We start from the raw sequence: 21,988 nt of genomic DNA on the forward strand, positions 1-21,988 counted from the left end.
ATTAAATACAGAGAGCACAAGAGGCCAATTTTCTGATGCCACTTCACCAGTGCCTTTCCCGTAAAGCTTTTAAAACATTTTTAAAAGAGAGTCACTACTTTATGGCAAATTAAATGACAAAAAGACTAAAGTCACTCGAATGAGATTTCTTGGAATATAAAAATAGAATGAAGGTGATTTACTTTGTATCTTAAAGCTACTTCATAATTGTAGCTGAAACTGAAATACACACACGCATATATACACACATAATCCCGAGTTACTTTAAGTATCAACTGATAAACAATATATAAAATAAATGATGACTCCTTATAAATATTAAAATACTGGAAAGAAATGAGTTGTTTACAAGTATTAAGCTATAATATAATGTATATTTGTTTAAAGCAATCAAAAAAAGCTCTTTAAACCATAATACAATGCTATTACATTAAAACTTGTTTTAATGATCAAAATATTTTATTTCAATTCATTACTCTATTTCATAAATATTTAAATCTAGAAAGAAAGAAATTATGAATAGCATTATCCTCTTTGTTTTTAACTACTCATTTAATTGGTGCAAATTTTTATTTTCCTAATGACTACAGAAGAAAGTTATTTCTGAGCACAAATCTGGTACACAAAGAGATCTTTGACTTAGAAATTAAAGATTGCTATAAGGCAAAACATTTCACATTTCTAGAAAAACCGTTGCACCAGAAGGGCTAACACCCAAAAGTTAAATAAAGAAATAAAAATCAGAACAAAATAACTTTCTTTTTCAGACCACAAAATACCAGTGATGTTTCTTCAAATAATGTTCCTGAAACTGAACATTTTCCAAAATTCCAAATAAAGTTTATGAGTTGAAAATTTACTTAAAAACCAAGTACTCTGAGCTCTCATTTCATGCTTGCTAATATTTTTTAATAAAGTTCAAAAAAACGTTTCCTTAAAAATTAAACAGACTTTCACATTTTAAGAAATAAGAACTTCCACTCTTCATTTTGTATAGTTATTTGGGTTCTACAGTATATAATTTATCTACTTTAAAGCAAAAATATTCCTTCTACAAAATAAACACATAGTCTTACTTTGCTTGACAGAATTTAGGACTGCTAAAATGAATTTATTTTTCAAAGCTCAGGAGTTTCTTAGGTAGGCTGTGGTTTAATTTATGCCTACATGTTCTAAAAAGGTCAAATGGGGTATACGAATTGACAAAGTTAAAATGAATTTTCACATGTGCCTCACAAAAAGGAGGGACAAATGGAGAAAACAAATTATTTCCTTTGTGTGATTTGATCTTCACGGAAAGATATTCCTAAGCCCCCTTTCAGATAAGAAATAGGGTTCGAGAAGTATGCCAGCAATACGAATGTCCAGCAGCGCTAGAGAAATGGTAACCAAGAGACAGCTACCTGAGGTTGTCAGGTATGGCCCTTCACAATGAAAAACCCCTCTCTTTCATGCCAAGAACATTTGGTGATGGGGTCAGGGAGGGGCTGAGAGCTTTTAAAGAAAAGAGAGAATGAAGCAGATCTAAAAGGTAATGACTGAAACAGAAAAGTGAAGCTCAGAGAGCAATGTAGTCCCTAGAAAAGAAAAGCAGAAACTCTGGGCTTGGAGAATCCTAGGAACCATGATGAACTCGCGGTTTTGCAAAGCTCAATTTAGGGTCTGGATCAAACCCTCCCCCCACCCCGCCCTTATTTTTCTAGGGACTCAGTGGAGGATCGGGACTGAGGACATGCCAGAGCTCACCCCTGGCATGAGGGTGGGTGAGGGCAGAGCTCTCCTGAGAACTAACCCCAGAGGCCGCAATGGAGGAAAGGCTACGGCTGGAAAGGAATCATGAAGGCAATGTCTGAAGACACAGCAGTGCTCTGAGCCTGAGCCAAGGTTAACTTCACATACAACACGATGGAAAGTCTTTTCTGGTCCTCCCTTCCAGGATTCTAATTGGTGTACAGTTTTTGTATCTCAAGATTTACTTGCAGTATAACAAAATAATGTACCCCGCACAACTCTGATCCTCTGAGCATGTAAGAAATTACCTGACAAAAGCAAAGATAAAAATTAATTTGGGCGTCATCTCGTGGAGGCTGTGTTGCCGGAGGGAACAGACTATCCCGTCCATCACAGACGGCATCTCATTAGAGGACCTGCAGATCGTCCCATTCAGAACAGCAGGCTCCGCACCCCCCGTTCCAATCTCTCTCTAGCCTCTTTTTTATTTTATTTTCCTTCCGAGCATTCCCCCCAACCTGACATTACGTATTTCTTCACTGTTTGCCTCCCAGCACCAGAATGAAAGCTCCCGAGAGAAGGAACTCTAGTGACAGTTGTACTTTCTGCACACGGGGCAGTGCCTGGTACACAGCAAGTGAACAACAATTACCTGTTACGTGACTGTGTGAATGAATATGGAAGCCAGGCATTCAACTCGTCTCTAAGTTGTGGTGGCTGCCATATTTCGTAGAATCTGACGGTCCATTAATTGTAAGATACACCATTATATCACACATCACTAAAACAGAAAAAAATGCTGCCAGTTATAAACGCTAAGAGGCAGCTTGATTTCAGAAATGTTGAAATGTGAAAAAACTCTTAGAGAATTAGTAATATGTGATATATCCTAGAGTTGAGTCTGAGAGTTGGGCTTTATTTTCTTCATAGTATTTTTCACTCCTTGCAAATACATTTGTCAACCTTAGCAAGATGTGAGCTCACAAGGGCAGGGACTTTTATTTATCACCATAGCCTCAGCACCTAAAACAGTATTTGGCACATACGAGATGCTCAATAATATTTGATGAATGAATGTATGAACCAAAGTATGAATCCCTAAACTAACAGCTTAGCGGTCAGGGAAATGATTTTGAGGACCATCTGTAAGACATGGGAAACAAGGAGGAAGCAGTATAAGGAGAATGGAGAAGGATTAGGGGTCAAAAACAATGATTTTCAAGAAAAATCTTAACCATGAACATTTTCTTGAGATGTATCTGTCATCACCCTCCTTTCCTTTCCCACCCTGAGTTTACTTATGAAACCTTCCTCCTGAAAGTCAAGGGATTTATATATTCTAACAAATACATATGAATTCAAAATTTCAATGTCCTTTCCTTTTAAAGAATAAATAAAAATAAATAAATAACTAAAAAATATCCATTCAATGGGGTGCCTGGTGGCTCAGTCAGTTAAATCTGGCTTCGGCTCGGGTCATGATCTCGCGGTTCATGAGTTTGAGCCCTGCATCAGGCTCTGTGCTAACAGCTCAGAGCCTGGATCCTGCTTCAGATTCTGTGTCTCCCTCTCTCTCTGCCCCACCCGTTCGCGCTCAGTCTCTCTGTCTCTCAAAAATGAATAAACGTTAAAAAAAAAAATTTTAGAAAAAAAATACATTCAAAAGAAGTCAGCTGTGTCTTCTATACATAATAAAAATAAAATTACTTCTACACTGAATACTTTATTTATTTTTAATCTTTATTTTTGAGAGAGAGAGAGAGAGAGAGAGAGAGAGAGTGAGTGAGTGAGTGAGCAGGGGAGGAACAGAGAAGGAGACAGAATCTGAAGCAGCTCCAGGCTCCAAACTGTGGCACAGAGCCCAACGCAGGGCTTGAACTCATGAATCGTGAGATCATGACCTGAGATGAAGTTGGATGCTTAACCAACTGAGCCACCCAGGCGCCCCTACCACTGAATACTTTACATGTTTCCAACTCTTCTCCTCTTATAGGCAAAACATAACTTACAACCTATAAAACAAAGTTATTGCTTACACTTGATAAGTAACAATCACCTGTGGTGGCCAGTTTCTTACCTGTTGTTTATTGCCTTTTCTTGTTAACATGACAAAGGGCATAGTGTCTGCAGACTCCGCCTCTCCCTCCCCACCACCGAGTGGTGGCCCTTTCCTCAGCTGGCTTTTGAGATGCAAAGGAATAGCAACATCAAGTTGGTGCACTTTAACAGATTCGCCACTTCGTTGCTTAAAGATAGAAATGAAAAAATATAAATACTCTAACGTACACAGGGATATATGTAAACATAAACTGAACAATTCATTCAGTGCCATTATTTCTTAAAACACAATGATCATTAGAGCCAAAGTAACCTGACGGGCAGCTGAGACAGAGGCGCCCCCTCCTCTGCCCCCACCTCTTACGTATGGCTGGGAAGACCTGTGCAAGTCCCCAGTGACTGGCTCTGTTTACCGGTGCAGCTCAAACACACAATGCTGTAGGTTCTCCTGACTCCGCATGCTCCTGAAGTGCATACCCGCACCACATATCTTCCTTCATACTTCTCATGTGTCACAAGTGTCTGCTTCTCTGTGACAGTCCTCCACCAGACTGGCGGGGTTCTGCACTGAATACCCTTTCCCTGGTGTTTTAAATACCCTAGTGGTGTTTTAAATACTGCAGGTGCTCAATTAATATTCAGGAATGAATGGAATCTATTACTGTTCAGATTAACTTTGTTTGTTAATAACAAGTTTTCAAGATTGACACTGGATTTATTAATCAATTATTTAAACAAACCTTCAGTGAAGACTTGTGCGTTGGGCTTATTACTTATTACTTGAGATACTAAAAAGACAGTCTCTATCCTCAAAGAGCTCAAAAACTGTTAATTAGGATAGAGAAATAAATTAATTACAATTCATCCAAGTCATGTATAACCTGTTTTGGGGTGAAGTGACTATATAGGCCTGGCTAGGAGTGGGCGGATGCTGAAACTTCACAAAAGACTAAACAAAACTGGGACGTCTGAGAATGTCTTTAAGGCTTCGTAAGACTTCTTGTAAGCAGATGGCAGCAGAGCAGTCTGGGGGATACAGAGAGAGTTTAGGAAGGGGAGGACAGGTCCAAAAGCAAGGACATGAAACAGCATGGTGCATTTTGGAAACCGCACATAATTTTCTGTATTTGCTGAATGGAGCACAAATGAGGAAAGAGCTGAATGTAATTCTTCAAATCTAAGCAGGTAATGCTAACAGGCCACAAAGGTTTTGAAAATGCTTTACCACAATTTAAATGGCCTTTGATATAGGCTCCATATTTGCAAGAGACCTAAATCAAATAAAATGGTAATAAAGGGGTAAGGTCTTATTGTTTATAAGTTCCAATTTGTAGAATTTGCTTGAAGCTCTCCCAGATTCATAAGATTTACAAAGACTTTTTAACTTAAAATTTCAAAGGACCATGTTAGATCAATCTTTATTTGTAAATTAACTTTTTTTCTAATTATAAAACGAACATATTCTCTTTGTAAATTATTTAAATACAAAAATGCATCAGCCAGTGTCTCCATACCAACCCCTCCCTCACCACGCTCCAAGGAACAACAACCAGTATCAATGGGGCGTGTTCTCCACATTTTTCTTGAAAATACTAGTAACACACATGTACACACAAGCTCCATCTATGCATACTGTTCTTCACTATATACATGTTTTTCTTCTTTTTGATTCTATATAATGAGCATCTTTGTGTTGAGTATATACAGAGCTAATTATATGGATATTCTCTTATTTATATAATTGGTTCTCTACTAAACCTACTTCCCCATTACAGTATGACGTCTTTATATATTTAACTTCATATACTCGGGTGAAAATTAGTTAAGGGTGGACTTTTAGATCAAAGCCATGCCTATTTGCTAGGTTTACTAAGTTTCTCTCTAAAAAAGATGGACTGATTTACATATTCCAAATACAGATATTTACCCATACTTAACCACAATGGGTAGAATCACTTTTCACATCTTAGTATCTGATGATCTGATAAAAAGGGTCTTCTTAATCTGCTTATCTTTCGATTATCAGTGAGCTTTAGCATGACTTTATTTATGTTTCAATCAACAACAAAAAAAACCCTGGGTCATTCATTTGTCCTCACCGGTGTGTAGGACCTGCTGATATAATACAGCCGTTACCCTACATTATACAGTCTGTTTCTGGTCTGGCATTTCTCGTGGCATTCTGGGCTAGAAAGCAATAGGGCAAGATGGCTGAAAACAGACTACGCCACTACTACTCTTGTGGCCTTACTGTGGCTTTAACTGAAACGTAGCAATACTAATAGTGTCTGACAGCACTGTATGAAGAAGGTGAAGTCTTAATGCAATAATCAACAGTCTTCACAATTATTAAGATTTCTGATAAGTTTGCAGTTAATTCCAGTGTGGATATAAAATAGAAATCCAGCTTTATTTTTACGGACAATCCATTGAATAATACATTTTCCCTCAACTGACTTGCAGTGTTGTCTTTACCATATTATTAAATTGTCATGTTTTAGGTCGATTTTGGACTTTCCTATTTCATTAATCCATTTATTTTTGTGCCAATCTATTATTGTGTGTTTAAAATGTTTTATTGTCTTACCGAGTATCTTACCCGCCAGCTTCCAGAAGTTTCCTAGCTATTTTGTTTATTCATAATTATTCTATATCACTGGGAAGATGGAGCTTTTTATAAAATCCAGTGTATTAATGTCAAGAATACATTAAACAAAATTTCTTTAAACATCAAATAACCAATATTCCTCTAAATATTTATAGACAAGTTATTCAAATTTTAAATCAAGCTTAATAATTTAGTGTATTAAATTTCCCCAAATATTGATCTTTGGCCAAGTTTGAACTGTAAACAAACTGTAAGTAAAAGGTCTTAGCAACAGAGATAGGACTTCAGAGAAAAAAGGCAGACTGGTACAATGAAATTACTGTTCGAAGTCTTACATTAACTACATTTCCCCCCCAGTGTATCCCAAAGAAATGTGCACATCAGGGAAAGTATAAGAAGTACTGGCAGACGCAAACTGTACTGTTGCTGCAGAGGCAAATGTTAAGCTGTAGAGACCCCTGTAACCACCACAACTGAATGTGCTGCAGTATCCTGTAGGGAGAGGACCCTCTGGAATAGGGGAACCGCTCGTACCTGAAGGTTTTCCAGCATCATTTTATCCAGAGCTTGAATGAAGTCCTCATCTTCCACACAAGGTACATGCTTAAGTCCACCTCCCTTAATCATTACCTCCTTATTAAAACAAAACAAGAAATCAGACCACAAATTGTAACCAGAGTTTTGGATGGCAGAGTCTTTTGTATGGATAACTTGCTCAACATAACTCAAGGAACAAGTGAGTAAAATGTGTAACACTACACGTTTAAAAAAAACCTGTTAATACAGTAAGGTACTTAGATAGGAAAACAAATTGAAATGAATTTCCAAAAGAATATTTTTCAATAATCACAAGAAACACAACTTCAGTGGCTAAAACTGAAATACTAATGAAAATATTGTGTGACCTCAAAAGCAAATTTTCAGCCATACATACAGTATTTTCTTCATCTGTTTCATTCTCTTTATTTGAATCTGTAAGGTAATCGGTATTCTCTTCCTCTTCTTCCTCGCCCTCATCATCATCATTATCAGAACCCTCCTGAAATTATACATTAGAAGATTAAAACATTTTGAAAAGGGTTACTATATTTTACATTACTTAAAAAGATTTAAAAATTTCTGTATAATTGTTCATTATTCTCAAGTTCCAGCCTTTTATGTGGTTTGCCTACAATTTAGGGCAAAGTCAGTTGGCAACATTAGCTGAAAACTAATGCACACCAGTAGCCGAAAACCCATTTCACTATCTTCCACCGATCTAATAATACAAAGATCCTTTGTAGAAACTCTTTTCCTTGAATTCCAAAAGGAATGAGCTTCCTGAACCTTTTGTGTTATTTCTCCTCCCTGGCTGTTTTGAGACTGAGTTTCTCATAGTAGTTCTTTAATACTCAACTAACTCTGGAATGAACGTCAGTAAATAGTTCAAATTTAGCCTGGTTAGCAGTGGAAAGCAAGGACAGTAGGTTTATAAAGCACTACACTGTACAGAGCACAACAGCCTATAAGGTGTCCTCACATACTTCATTTTGTTTGCTTTATCCAGTTCTAAGAAGGCAGGATAAGACCTCATGCCCCCATTGTTATACATGAACAAACTAAGGCTCAGATAAGTTAAGTGACTTGCCCAAGGACACACTGCCTATTAAGCAGGAGCTAGACATTCTGCTCCCCCTCATCACTTCTCCCCATCCTCTCTTGTCAGTACCCCCACCTCCTCTTCGATCAGCCAGATTTCCTTTCAAACAGAAGACTGAACAGAACCCCAAAGGATATTTCAAAAGGGCAGACACATACAAAAGCACACAGTTGTGCCCCATCTGTGCAGCCTTTCACTTCCAACAACATAACTCACTCTCACTTGGTTCTGTAAGTGTAAAAAAAGACTACACTAAATCCAGCATCTTCTCATTGTGCCAAGACAATGAATGTGAATGAGAAATAACATAACAATTTTAAAAATCCAAATAGTGTATTATAATTTACTATACTGGTATCTGGAAACTTACAGAGTTTCTAAAGTGGAAATACTCTGGGAATGTACAGAAATGCGTTTACTTTTTTTCAAATGCATTAACTTTTTTTTTTTTTTTAATGTAAGTCTGTAATTCACAACCAAATTTGCAATAGAGATGCTCTTAAATTTGCCCTTGGAAAAAAATTAATCATTTCTTAACACTTAAATTAAAATGCATTGGGGCGCCTGGGTGGCTCAGTCAGTTGAGCATCCAACTCCTGATTTTGGCTCAGGTGATGATCTCACGGTTTGTGGGATTGAGCCCCAAGTGGGGCTCTGCACTGACAGCATGGAGCCTGCTTGGGATTCTGTCTCTCCCTCTCTCTCTGCCCCTCCCCTGCCTGTGCTCTTTCAAAATTAAAAAAATAAAATAAAATGCATTAACTTTTTCTCCTTACCCTTTATTTTTTATAACTCAGGCAAACACAATGGATTAATTAACTTCTGAAACTGAAAGGCTGGACAAGAATCCCATTGTCCTAATCCCTATTATACACTGACATAATAACCTGTGGGATCTGGAAGTGAACGGACTGCAAAATCTAAGCTGGCTAAGGAGAGCAGGAGGGGTCAGCACAGCACCAGTCACACCGTCTGAGTTCAAATACTGCCTCACCACTTACTACTCTGAGATCTTGGGCAAATTCACCTATTTGTCCCTTATTTTCTCACCTACCTCACAGGGTGGTATGAGAAATGGTAATGTAAATACAGTGTTTAAAAAAGTGACTGTGAACAACGAATGCTCGATAAATATTATTGCTATTATAATGATAAATCTTGTATTTAACCTGCTAAATTGTATAAATGCTAAAGAAAATTCAAATTTTAGAAGAACAGTTACTTAATCTTGAAAGTCATTTTTAATTTATGTAGCTGATATTAAGGAGGAAATATTCTGGTTGTTAGCTGCTGGGGAGAACTTCAAAATGCCACGCGGAGCTTGAAGGAGTGAGGACCAAGATGAAAACAAAGAGCACAATTTGTCTGAAGAGTGAACTCCAGCCCTTTTCTTTCTCAGCTGAAACAAGCGGTTGCAGAATTTCTTATTCACTGCTATTAATCAATCCGCTTTCTCTCTAACAATGTTCTCCCTATGCTCAGAGAGGAACCATGGGAGAGGGTGGTCTTGAGTGGGAGGAGAAGCAAACTATGCAACTTCACTTATTAAACGACATCTCTCTCACTTTTGCTCCCAGACAAGGCTCATGCAATGCCGACCAAACACTGTGTTTTTTTCCACTTAGCAAACACACTGTATCATGTATGACATTCAACTGCAATTGGAAAAGTAAGCAATGGTTAAAAATCATACAACTTTCAGCCTGGGTGGCTCAGCTGGTTGAGCATCAGACTCTTGATTTAGGCTCAGGTCATGATCTCACGGTTTATAAGATCCAGCCCCATGTCTGGCTGCCACTGACAGTGTGGTGCCTGCTTGGGATTCTCTCTCCCTCTCTCTCTGCCCCTCCCCTGTTCAAACTCTCTCTCTCTCTCAAAATAGATAAATACACATTTTTTTTTAAAGATACAATTTTCAAAATTATAAAGTTCACTTTTTAAAAGGAGGAAATGTATTTAGTGAAGAAAATGTAATACATCCCAATTCTTCAAATGAGGAATTTATAGGAAAGCAAGTCACTTTTTTTTTTTTTTATATTTATTTATTTCTGAGAGACAGAGAGAGATAGAGCATGAGTTGGGGAGGGACAGAGAGAGAGGGAGACACAGAATCTGAAGCAGGCTCCAGGCTCCGAGCTGTCAGCACAGAGCTTGATGCGGGGCTCGAACTCACAGACCACAAGATCGTGACCTGAGCTGAGTTGGCCATCTGACTGACTGAGCCCCCCAGGGGCCCCGCAAGTCACTCTTTGAAGTCACATTTACTAAGGCTGTTTAATTTATTAGATTCTGTTTATCTAACTGGTGTAGTAGCAAAATCCAAAGGCAGCCATAAGATTGGTCTGATACACTCATTTCCTTTTATTATTATAAAATACTTAATAATCCAATTTAAATTATATGGTTGAATGTTTCTACAACAACCTCATTTTTTAAAAGAACAATGTAATGTCTACCTATTATATGGAAACCAATTACAGAAACATTCCAGTTCTAAATTTTTATCATTTATATCTACTTTCTCAGGAAACTTTCAAAGTTCACAGGTTGGAAGGAGATCTTATTTTATGCATTCAAGGAAATCTTGGCTCAAATAATCAAGATACTCTTGTACAAATGTACCTATTTGCTATAAATAAAAGTCATCACCTCTTCTTCTGGGTCATTTACTTCACTTTCATTTCCAGATTGTTCTTCTGTTTCAGCTCCTCCTTCTTCTTCTTCTTCATCCTCTTCAAGATTTTCTCCTTCTGTCATAGACTCTTTTGAATCTTTATCATTTACTAGGCCTTGAAATGAGGAGAAAGTGAAGAAGTATATAAAAAAGGATAAATTTTCATGGGGCGCCTGGGTGGCGCAGTCGGTTAAGCGTCCGACTTCAGCCAGGTCACGATCTCGCGGTCCGGGAGTTCGAGCCCCGCGTCAGGCTCTGGGCTGATGGCTCGGAGCCTGGAGCCTGTTTCCGATTCTGTGTCTCCCTCTCTCTCTGCCCCTCCCCCGTTCATGCTCTGTCTCTCTCTATCCCAAAAATAAATAAACATTGAAAAAAAAAAAAAAAAAAGGATAAATTTTCAATATTATACCACATAATTTAGAAGTATGTATTAAAGTAACTCAAAAGCCATTTTCTCAGAATAGTAAAACAAGAATACAATTTAAAATTATTTTGAGAAACATTTTACAAACTAAAGAGACCTTCATTTCAACAAAAAAAATCAATGATACATTATATATATGAACCAACATATATAAATACATATATAATATGTACACACACACACACACACACACACACACACACACACACATATGTGTACTTTTTTTCCAGCTTCTGTTTATCTCCATCTCAGATGAACATGTCAAAAAGTACTAGCACATAAAATGCCGCCTCAACCATGTAAGAGAAATCACATTTGGCTATCAATTTGAATGTCTGCAAATTAAGACTAAGGGAAGGAGCCAAAGGCGTGTCACCAAAGTGCTTAATTTTTTTTTCCTCAGTAACAGCATTCTCCTCCTAAGGGAACCCCCGGGCTTGAATTTGCTCCCACCTCCTATGTTCAGTCACATCTCACTGCCTAGTCAATTCTTAGTTAACACTGGAATTCCAAACGACTCCCTCTACTTTCAAGATGCCTCATCTGATCTGACTTTCCCCTTGTCTCTCTCTAGCCTTCTCCTATAGCTGGGCCTCTTCTGTCACAAAGCATACTATCTTGCAATCTTGTTCATCAGATACTCTTCTCAATGCAGAGTATCCTTCACTATGTACTTTCAAGTCCTATACATTCTCTAAGTTCAGTCTAAATTTTACTTCCTGAATACACATAATGAGTACCTGAATCTATTACTCTTCCTCCTATCTGCTCCTAAAGCTCTTGGAGAATTTCTCATGGCACTTTTCATCTAAGGATACACCATGTAGTATTTTTTCTAAGATTTCATAAAACATGACATCAGATTATAAGACCCTTCACTACAGAGACCTTGTTTTATACATTCAAAACTTATCAGAGGCCATATACTGATAAACACACAGGTGTTTAATACTTTATTCAGACTCTTAGATGATTAGGGCAAAAAGAAACTTTAGCAACCATGAAATGATTTAACTCTTTCATTTTATGAGGAATGTTGAAGTTCAGAGAGTTTCAATAATTAACTAACCAATAAAAGTAAAAAAATTATTCCAGTGTCTTAAGTCTAAGAAGTTAACTGAACTGACAAAAACATGAGTGTACAGAGTGATTAAAGTAGGTACATTCTGGGGCGCCTGGGTGGCTCAGTCGGTTAAGCATCCGACTTCAGCTCAGGTCACGATCTCGCAGTTCGTGAGTTCGAGCCCCACGTCGGGCTCTGGGCTGATGGCTCAGAGCCTGGAGCCTGCTTTCGATTCTGTGTCTCCCTCTCTCTCTGCCCCTCCCCCATTCATGCTCTGTCTCTCTCTGTCCCAAAAATAAAATAAACGTTAAAAAAAAAAAAAAGTAGGTACATTCAAGTTTGGAAATAAAATTTAAGAAAAGATGGATAATGCTCAGAGAGAAAGGAAAATTAATGCTGAGAAAAGAAGCTGGTGTCTCAGAATGAGAATCCATTAACTTAAATATTTATTTTCTCATCACTTACTAGATTTCACAGACACAAATTTAGATTTTACATATATAAATTTTACTTATTTGCTTATTCATTTATACAGACTTTAAGAAACAATATTTGACTGTTCTCTAAGTTATCAAAGAGAGGGGCGTCTGGGTGGCTCGGTCAGTTAAGCATCCAACTCTTGGTTTCTGCTTGGGTCATGATCTTGGGGTTTTGTGGTTGCGAGCCCTGCACTGGGCTACGCGCTGGCAGCACAGGGCCTGCTTAGGATTCTCTCTCCCTCTCTCTCTGTTCCTCCCCTACTCACACTCTGTCTCTTTCAAACAGACAAACAAAAAAATTAAGTTATCAAAGGCAAAAAATTTAAAGTCACGACTGTCTAAATCTATTCTTTCAAGGTTTATTTTTGAGAGAGCGAGTGGGGGGGGAGTAGAGAGAGTAGGACAGAGGATCTGAAGCAGGCTCCACGCTGACAGCGGTGAGTCCAATGCACAGCTGAAACTGAGAAACCGTGAGATCATGACCTGAGCTGGAGTGGGACACTCAACCGACTGAGCCACCTGGGCACCCCATGACTGTCTAAATCTAAACATTCTCGGTAAAAATACCACGTACTGATAAATTCACATGGCACGGGCTATTTTTACGCTTTTGTTACAGCCATTTAAAACATGCAGGTTGGGAAGAACTACAACTTGTAAGTCACTTTGTTTTGATAGTCATACTCCCAATTTCTAAGAAAAATACATACATTTTTAACACATTTGCATTTGCATTGCAAGTCAGTTTCAAAAGCAATTTATAAATACGTTTTGCATTTACTAAACGGTATATATGAACTATCCTACTGCTGACCCCGAGGACACTGTCAATCTAAAATAAACAATGAAATAAAAATGTATACCCACAGGACATAGGGATAAAAATACAAAAGACAAACAATAAAACGCTGCTTGGTGCCTCAGTTTTCCTGCTCATAACCGAGATAGTAGTAACTGTAATACTTTCTTTTAGACTGCTTTAGTTTATATTTCTCTGCTTACTAGACATGTTGAGCATTTTTTCCCATACTCAACATGTCAGAGAGAGCACAGTCTTTGATTTCTGGCATCAGGCAGCACTCAGTAAGAACATTACTCTCCCCGCCTTCCCTTATCATGTTCATTTATTTTGGGGGATATTCTAATTTATTACCAATTTGCCTGTGCCCTTTATGTAAGTGAAACAAACCTGACATGCAAACTGTCCTCATTTTAATTTCAGTTATTTTTCTATGGTATAAAAGCTTTAAGCACCTAGATCTGTGGCCATGTGTGTGCTTTCTTCAATTGTTTTAGAATTTGGGAAAATTAACACCTCCAAATATTTGATAATCATATATCTTTTTAAACTTTTTAAAAATAAACACTTAGCTCCTTAATTCATCTGGAGTTTGAGGATATCAGATGTGGCTCTATATCAGTTTTCCTCCTATATGCCAACCTGTTGCCCTTATGCTATTTTTTAAGATTCCTAGTTTATTATACACTAAATAAGTTTATATTTAATTGGGGATGCTTCTAGGCCTTTTATTCTATTCTACTGAATTTGTTTCTCATTTATGAAATACACTGTTGGCTTTATAATTTACTCATGAGTCTTTTTTTTTTCACTTCTGTTTCCCTCATTTCTGTTCCTTATATTATTATACAGTCTACAACTTCCATGCCTGATTAAATTATATTGCCTATTACCACTTTGTTTTTTGTTCTTAAACTGGAAGAGAATGTCTGAGCCAATAATTCTATGTCTTTCTTGAGAAAACCAAGATGCACACAAAAATCACACAGAAATGTTATTTATACTAATGTAAAACTGGACACAGCCTAAGTATCAAACAACAAGATTAAATACATTATGGCACATTCATACAAAGGAATATAACCAATTTAAAAAAAATTAAGACTTAGAAAAATATTTCATGTCAGGGAGAAATTTCATAAGTATTAGGTAGAAAAAAATCCGGTAATATAACTACAAACATGAAAAAATTTCAAAAGAATAGAACATGTACCAAAAAATGTTAACACATGATTGTTCTTATGTATGAAATATGTAATTTTTGTTTTCTCGGTATTTTTCAGGATTTCTGCCATGAATAAGTACTACTTCTAATAATATTAAAAATGACTTAAAAATCTTAGGGAATTTTGTAGTGCTTTCTCATTAACTATTAGGTTTACATCGGGTTGTTATAAAGTTAAAATAATAAAGAATTTACAAAGTGCTTGAAAACAAAAAAAACTATCAAGGATACTGTTTTATCTATCAATAGGAAATATAGATTTAATACAATATATATATTATATATATAATATAATCTATAATATAATATAGATTCATTCATGTACATCTTCTTCCTGATATTTAGACTCTAAAGCAAAAGAAAAACGGGACTGGGGAGCATATTGATTCCAGTTGCCATCATCTTTAGAATTTCATTCACAAATGGTGGCCTAGTTTTTCCTTGCCATATTCTAAACAGGAACAGACCCCTCAAAAGAAGCTTGCGGTCCTTTCATTTAACCCTTTGCTCTACAAAGGATAATGCATACCACACTCTTTGCTGCTATCAAACTGGGTGTCAAACTAGTGCTATCTCATCCCCACTACACAGAGAGAACCATTCATGAAAGTTTTTGGGAAACAAGACTAAGACTTAACTATATTAAAGCATGTTAAGTAAATGAAATAAATAAGTAGATAAGTAAGTACTTTGCTTGAAATGACCATTTTATACAACTGGAAATCTGAAAAGGAAAAAAAAAGTGCTGACTTGGGACAAAGTTCAAAGAACAAAAGAATCACATATGTCCTTGTGGGTGGAGTGGTAGAAAAGTCAATAGTTACACAATCGGTAGCACCTTTAAAAATACTGCTCAGTTAGATAACAGTAATCATATTCTCCAAAGGAAGACAGATCTTTGGAGAAAGAAATTCTATTAAAATGCTGGATATAATAAGAAAAACAGTTTTAAAGGAAAAAAAATCACAAATGCCTCTGCCATGAAAAGTAGTTTTTCATATATGCAACATAGTAAATTTATGCAATTAGTGTAACCGGTGAAGCTTAAGGATCTTTCAGCGACACACATATGGGTGCTGAGTGCTAGGAGGAAATAAAACACTAGCTTAACAGCCTAAAAGCAGGTCACTTTGAAATGACTCCACTAAAACATGCTAACATGCTAAGAACTATTAGCAAGCAAACAAGACTTGAAAGACTACACCTCATTCCAGTTATTTCCACTGACAAAGTTAGTCAGCTCATTTAGTCCCTTGTGGGAACTGTTCAAGAGCTAACTCTTATTCCAGAATAGTTGCAGAGGGATGTGGAGAAAGTAAATAGACCAAGTCTCCTGTAACACGTTATTTCTCACATTTTCTCTAGTCCTTAGAAAAAGAGACAACTCTCCCAGGGAATTAGGTCTGAAATTCCACAAGGTAGTTGCAAACTTCTAACAGATACTCCTCCCTACAGTGTCATGCCCAGGTTGTCTTAGGAAATAATACTTGTTGAAAATACATACATACTGTATATATAAGAGATGCTTTAATCAAAAGTACTTTGTATTAGCAACCAAAAGTCCTAAAATTAAGAAAGGCTAACAGGATTGTGTTTTTTCCCATCCCTACTTACATGACCGCTTTCCTCCAATTTGGGATTATTCAGTGAAATCAAATATGCCACCCAGGTCTCACGTAACACTATTAAGTAACACTCAACACTGAAAATAGGAAGTATACAAAAGCAAACTCTGATAATATGAAGCAAATTCTAAAAACAATCTGCCAAATACCATCTTCATTTTCTTTAATTAGTTGCTTACCTAGTTTTATTAAGAATTCTCGTTCCAAGTCGTGTACCTGCCTGATGGATTCTTCCAGAGAATTACAGAGTTTGATCTTTGGTCTTAGCAGTTCTAGTGTATCACTGATCATGTAATCTATGTCAATAGGAAATGGATGGTCTTTCGTCCAAACCTCCAAACTTTTCTTCCACCAAACATAACGCTGATAACAAATGAAAATAAATTTAGCAGTAAGAAATTGTTAACCAAAATACTTTCAAATAATAATCTGTATTGTGACGTTACCTAGTTAAAATCATAAATAAAATACCAAATAAATTTCTAGGTACTGACACAAGGCAGAAACCCCACTCCCAAACCAGGTTTAAATACTGATTTTACAAAACAACCAGATTCAAAGCCATAGTTTTGATACATTTTCATCATTTTCTCTATACTACCTGCTTTGATTTTAATTTTAAAAGGTCAATTAAAGTATCTGAAAATACAGTTTCTGAAATACAAAAAAAATCATTAATCAGCAAGCATTCATTGAACATCCACTGCGTATATGGCACTGTTTAGATATCTTTCCTTTCTTCTCCTAGCCTGGTTCCTTCATTCGATTTCATACTTTGTAATTCCTACATTTAGTTTAACTAAAAAGCACAACCCAAGAATTTGCTTGTATATAAACAGGTATTCTTCTGGGTGCTTTCATTCTCTTCTTCCAGTTTGAGTGTGGACCTCAAGGGGGAGCTTGTCAGAAATGCAGAATCTCAGGCCCCCACCCCAGACCGAATGAATCACAATCTGCATTTGACAATACCTGCAGGTGGTGCATATTCATATTGAAGTTTAGAAGCACTGCTGCAGGTGATACTTTCCATCTGGCTTCCCCATACTTCACTGTACATCCTCTGTCCTGGGAGAACACACTGCCCTCATCTCCCCGGCCTCATTCACTCCTTACTCGTTATTTCCTAGGTACACCCTACTACACATTTCTGCTGACTAATCAGTATGGAAAATACTTTGGTCTCTTTTTGCTCCTGGATATTTCTAAGTGGCTTTTTTCTCTCAGTCTAGGATTTCAGAGTAAATGCAAATAAGGAACACACTTCTGAAAGAGAGTTTACTTTCGATGATGATAGTTACAGGTGACATTTTGTAGCAAATCTCTGGTTTTCAAAAACAGATTGTCTCCAACTTAAGATAGTCCTTACATACAACAGGCAATCTCACTCTCAAATTTCCAAAAGTCTCCTCCCCATTTTCTGCTTATCAACTAAGAAAAAAAGGGAGTGACATGTCGTCCTCTATTGCACAGGTACGGTGGCAGAACAAAGTTAACAAACTGCTCTTCCCTGAGAGTATTCACCCCCCATCTAACACCAGCCACTATGTGGAGGGAGTTTTGACACTTCAAAAATTATAGTTTTAGATTTATTTTCTTCACCAATAAATAAAGGAAGAAAACACTAACAAAAGATTATACAGAATGGAATGATCATATAGAATTGAATGGTACTTGTGGTACTTTATTTCAGTAACACCTGGAGAATTTGATAGTGAACAGCTAACCCTAATCAGTATTTATAACACTGTATTATATGGGAAAGAGTAGGTTCCAAACAACCAACCTATAAGTTAACTTTTGGAACACCAACTTCATAGAAGTTATAGAACTGCCTCCATATTTGTATCTGAATTTCATTTATACTGTACTTCCTCTAAATTACAAGTTTACATAATTAACTAAAATTAAGATATGAAAAGTACAACCCAAGAATTTACCATCAATGAACAAATATTTTTTCCTGTGTTGAAAACAACGTATTTTCCAAAAATGACAGTTTTTTCTAAAAAAAAAAAACTTAAATCCTTTAGAAACAAGAATTTTAGATTTAAAAACAGAACATAAATGAGTTAAAAATGTTATGAGATGTACAAAAAAACCACAAGTAATTTAATGCATAATTACCATACCAAATACCATAATCCATAAATTACTTTACCAAATTTATAAACTATACCAAAATAATTTCCAAACTAATGATGAATTACTGTCAATTATAAAAGTGACAATGCCAAGTAGAATGTTTATATAATAGAATTCATCATATATTTTTTAATCTCTACATCCTTGCAGCAGGAGTAAATCAAATGATGAGCACATCTTACATGTGATATGTGAATGCTATAGCCATCTCTTCTCTAGTATTTTTGTAACCGCAAAAAAAACGCAAAGCATTAAATGCGAAACTGTGTATTTTAGTTTACATACCTGAAAGTATACAAGGAAGCAATCAAGTTTTCGTTTACTAGAACCTCTGTCAAAGTACTGGCCACAGGTATCCAAAATAGTGCACACTAGCCTAATTCTGAAAAGGTGCTCAGGCGGGTCTAGTGAACTTGGAGAGCCATCCGGGTTAACACCAAATGAAGTAAAAGAATAAAGAGTTCTAAAAATAACAGCTGATTCCACCATTCGATAATTATAAAGTTCCCCTAAGAACTTGGCGCTGCTGATACGTCTCTGGTTAAATTTAGGTTGATTAACCTAAAGGAAAAACAAACACAGATTTCCATTAAAGAATAGCAATGTGTTTGAAAAGAGGTAAAATTCTCCTCTGTCACTTGATAATATCAATTACTGAAAGAATACTAAACAGAGAAAAAATAGCGGGTTCTTTCCTTCTTTTCTAAATAAAGTGATCATCACTGGGTATTCTTTCTCTAAGAAATGGCTATGTTTAAAATGTTTTACAAAAAGAACAAGTTAAATACTAAACTCAGTATTAAGCTATCATTAAATGAGTTGACAAAACAGTTAAAATGTAATTCTCCCTATAAGCCCCCAAAACTTAATTTTTCTGTATTTCATGAATTATATACATACAGAAATTCTTTACAGAAAACTGTTTACAGAAATTATTATTGAATGATTACCAATTCTCCTAATTAAGAGGTTTAGAAACACCTATCACTTGAGTCCTAACTGTGCCCCAGAAATAACAAAAAAACTACAATCTTTCAAAAGCCTGACTGAACTTGAGAAAGAGGCAAAAAAACTCTCCAGCATTAGCCTGCAAGACCAGGAAATCTGAGACAAAAGGGTTTTTGAAGAAAACACTAACTCTGAAGAAGTAATAGTAAAGTGACATCATAATGGGAAGGGAAAGGAAGGTTTCCAAATTATTATTTTTCAATAATCAAATTTAAAAGCTGTTTAAATCCTCCAAACTCCAATTTGATGCCTTTAAAGAAAGTACTCAGTACCTCCATTCCTAATCGAATATCTTCTAAAACTCCATCCACAACATGGATTCCAACATCTTCTTGGTAGAGTACCAGTCCTGCTAAGAGGTTGGCTACACAATGAATACTATTATATTTCACGTTCCAGATGTTTATCATACAACAAATAACATAGTCTTTCACTTCTTGGTCCTGCCAGGGCAACTTTCGCATCTGTCTCAAAACCTACATGAAGAGAATTTTGTTTCAATTACTAACATGAGCACACAGTATTCCCATATACCCAGTAATATAGTTTTGACTGTGCAGTCATATAATTTTCGAAATGAAAAATACTTTAGAGATCCTCTACCAGCCACTTGACTTTAGACATAGGAAAAGTGAGATTTTTTTCTAATTATTGGCAAAATTTACTCACGTTTGTCACTAAATTTATTCACATAAAGTCTCTAAATTTCATAGAGTTTCCAGATCTTCATACAAGCTAATAACATACACTCCTAAAATCAGATCACTAAAAAAAAAATAAAGGTTTACCAAAAATAATTTCTTTTTTTTTTTAACATTTATTTATTTTTGAGACAGAGAGAGACAGAGCATGAACGGGGGGAGGGCCAGAGAGAGAGGGAGACACAGAATCTGAAGCAGGCTCCAGGCTCTGAGCTGTCAGCCCAGAGCCTGATGCGGGGCTCGAACTCACGGACCGTGAGATCGTGACCTGAGCGAAGTCGGACGCTCAACCGACTGAGCCACCCAGGCGCCCCCAAAAATAATATTTTCTTTTGCATATAATTAATGTAAATAATCTCTGATACTTGTTATGAATCAAAAATTTCCAGTAAATTAAACCCAAGGTCAATTGGTTAAAAGACTACTTAAACTGGAGAGTACAAAATCAAGGCTGACATTACACAGCATTCTATTTCCACATGTGCAAAAGGGGGGATAATAACAGCACTTATTTCATAGTTTGTTGTAAAGATTAGACAAATTACAACATGTGAGATACCCAGGGAGGAAGTGTCTGGCTCATTATAAGTACCGCATAAAAGTTAGCCATTACTATTTCAAAAGCTCTACTGGTAATGAGATGAGCAGAGCTCTACCCATAATCAAGTTCTTTCCATTTTTATTCTGGAAAAAAAAAAAGGATACTGCTGGCAGATTGCAAAGCACTCCTTCCATCTCTACTCTACAGCCACAATCCATCTTTCAAGCACTTAGTATGTTCTCTAATCAGCTTCAGTGGAACTGTTAATGCTATCAACTGTATAAGCAATCTATATTTTTTAAACTTTTAGCCAATTCTAAAACAGCTTTCAAATTGCTTATTGTTTGAAACAAGTCCTGTCTCTGACTCTCTGAAAGCTGAGTCCAATTTCCAAAGTCGCATATATAACACGAGTATTACTGTACGCCTTTTCTCCCCCAGGTTTACTCTGTTCAGAAGTTAATTTGTTTTACATTTTTTTCCTAAAAACAAAAAAGTTCCACACTTGTAGAGTTAACCTTGAAATGTTCTCTTCAATCATATCTTACTTAAATGTGAAGTTTTTAACAAGGCAACTGCAATAATCAAGAAAATAGGTTAGTTCACAGAGCTGGAACAAATAATCCTAAAATTTGTATGGAACCAGAAAAGACCCTGAATAGCCAAAGCAATCCTGAAAAAGAAAACCAAAGCAGGAGGCATCACAATCCCAGACTTCAAGCTATACTACACAGCTGTAATCATCAAGACAGTATGATACTGGCAGAAGAACAGACACTCAGATCAATGGAACAGAATAGAGAACCCAGATATGGACCCACAAACGTATGATCAACTAATCTTTGACGAAGCAGGAAAGAATATCCAATGGAATAAAGACAGTCTCTTCAGCAAGTGGTGCTGGGAAAACTGGACAGCGACACGCAGAAGAATGAACCTGGACCACTTTCTTACACCAGACACAAAAATAAACTCAAAATTGGAAGAAAGACCTAAATGTAAGACAGGAAGCCATCAAAATCCTTGAGGAGAGAGCAGGCAAAAACCTCTTGGATCTTGGCCACTGCAACTTCTTACTCAACAAGTCTCCAGAGGCAAGGGCAACAAAAGCAAAAATGAACTACTGGGACCTCATCAACAAAAAGCTTCTGCACAGCGAAGGAAACGATCAGCAAAACTAAAAGGCAACCGACAGAATGGGAGAAGATATTTGCAAACGACGTATCAGATAAAGGATTAGTATCCAAAATCTATAAAGACCTTATCAAGCT

The 21,988-nt window shown here is 36.5% G+C and overlaps 1 protein-coding gene across 1 annotated transcript in view; it reads right to left on the reverse strand.

The window, feature by feature from the left end:
- Positions 1 to 21,988, reverse strand: part of UPF2 (UPF2 regulator of nonsense mediated mRNA decay) — a 110,991-nt gene that overhangs the window by 14,911 nt on the left and 74,092 nt on the right. Inside the window, exons 13-19 of the mRNA XM_043563779.1 lie at positions 19,748 to 19,951; positions 18,753 to 19,028; positions 16,505 to 16,688; positions 10,686 to 10,825; positions 7,332 to 7,436; positions 6,932 to 7,030; positions 3,809 to 3,976 (exon numbers count right to left, since the gene is read on the reverse strand). Coding sequence (XP_043419714.1) covers positions 3,809 to 3,976; positions 6,932 to 7,030; positions 7,332 to 7,436; positions 10,686 to 10,825; positions 16,505 to 16,688; positions 18,753 to 19,028; positions 19,748 to 19,951 — 1,176 coding nt within the window. The remainder of the gene's footprint in view (positions 1 to 3,808; positions 3,977 to 6,931; positions 7,031 to 7,331; positions 7,437 to 10,685; positions 10,826 to 16,504; positions 16,689 to 18,752; positions 19,029 to 19,747; positions 19,952 to 21,988) is intronic.

This window comes from Prionailurus bengalensis, chromosome B4 (assembly GCF_016509475.1).
Source record: "Prionailurus bengalensis isolate Pbe53 chromosome B4, Fcat_Pben_1.1_paternal_pri, whole genome shotgun sequence".
In the NCBI taxonomy this organism is placed as follows: Eukaryota; Metazoa; Chordata; class Mammalia; order Carnivora; family Felidae; genus Prionailurus; species Prionailurus bengalensis.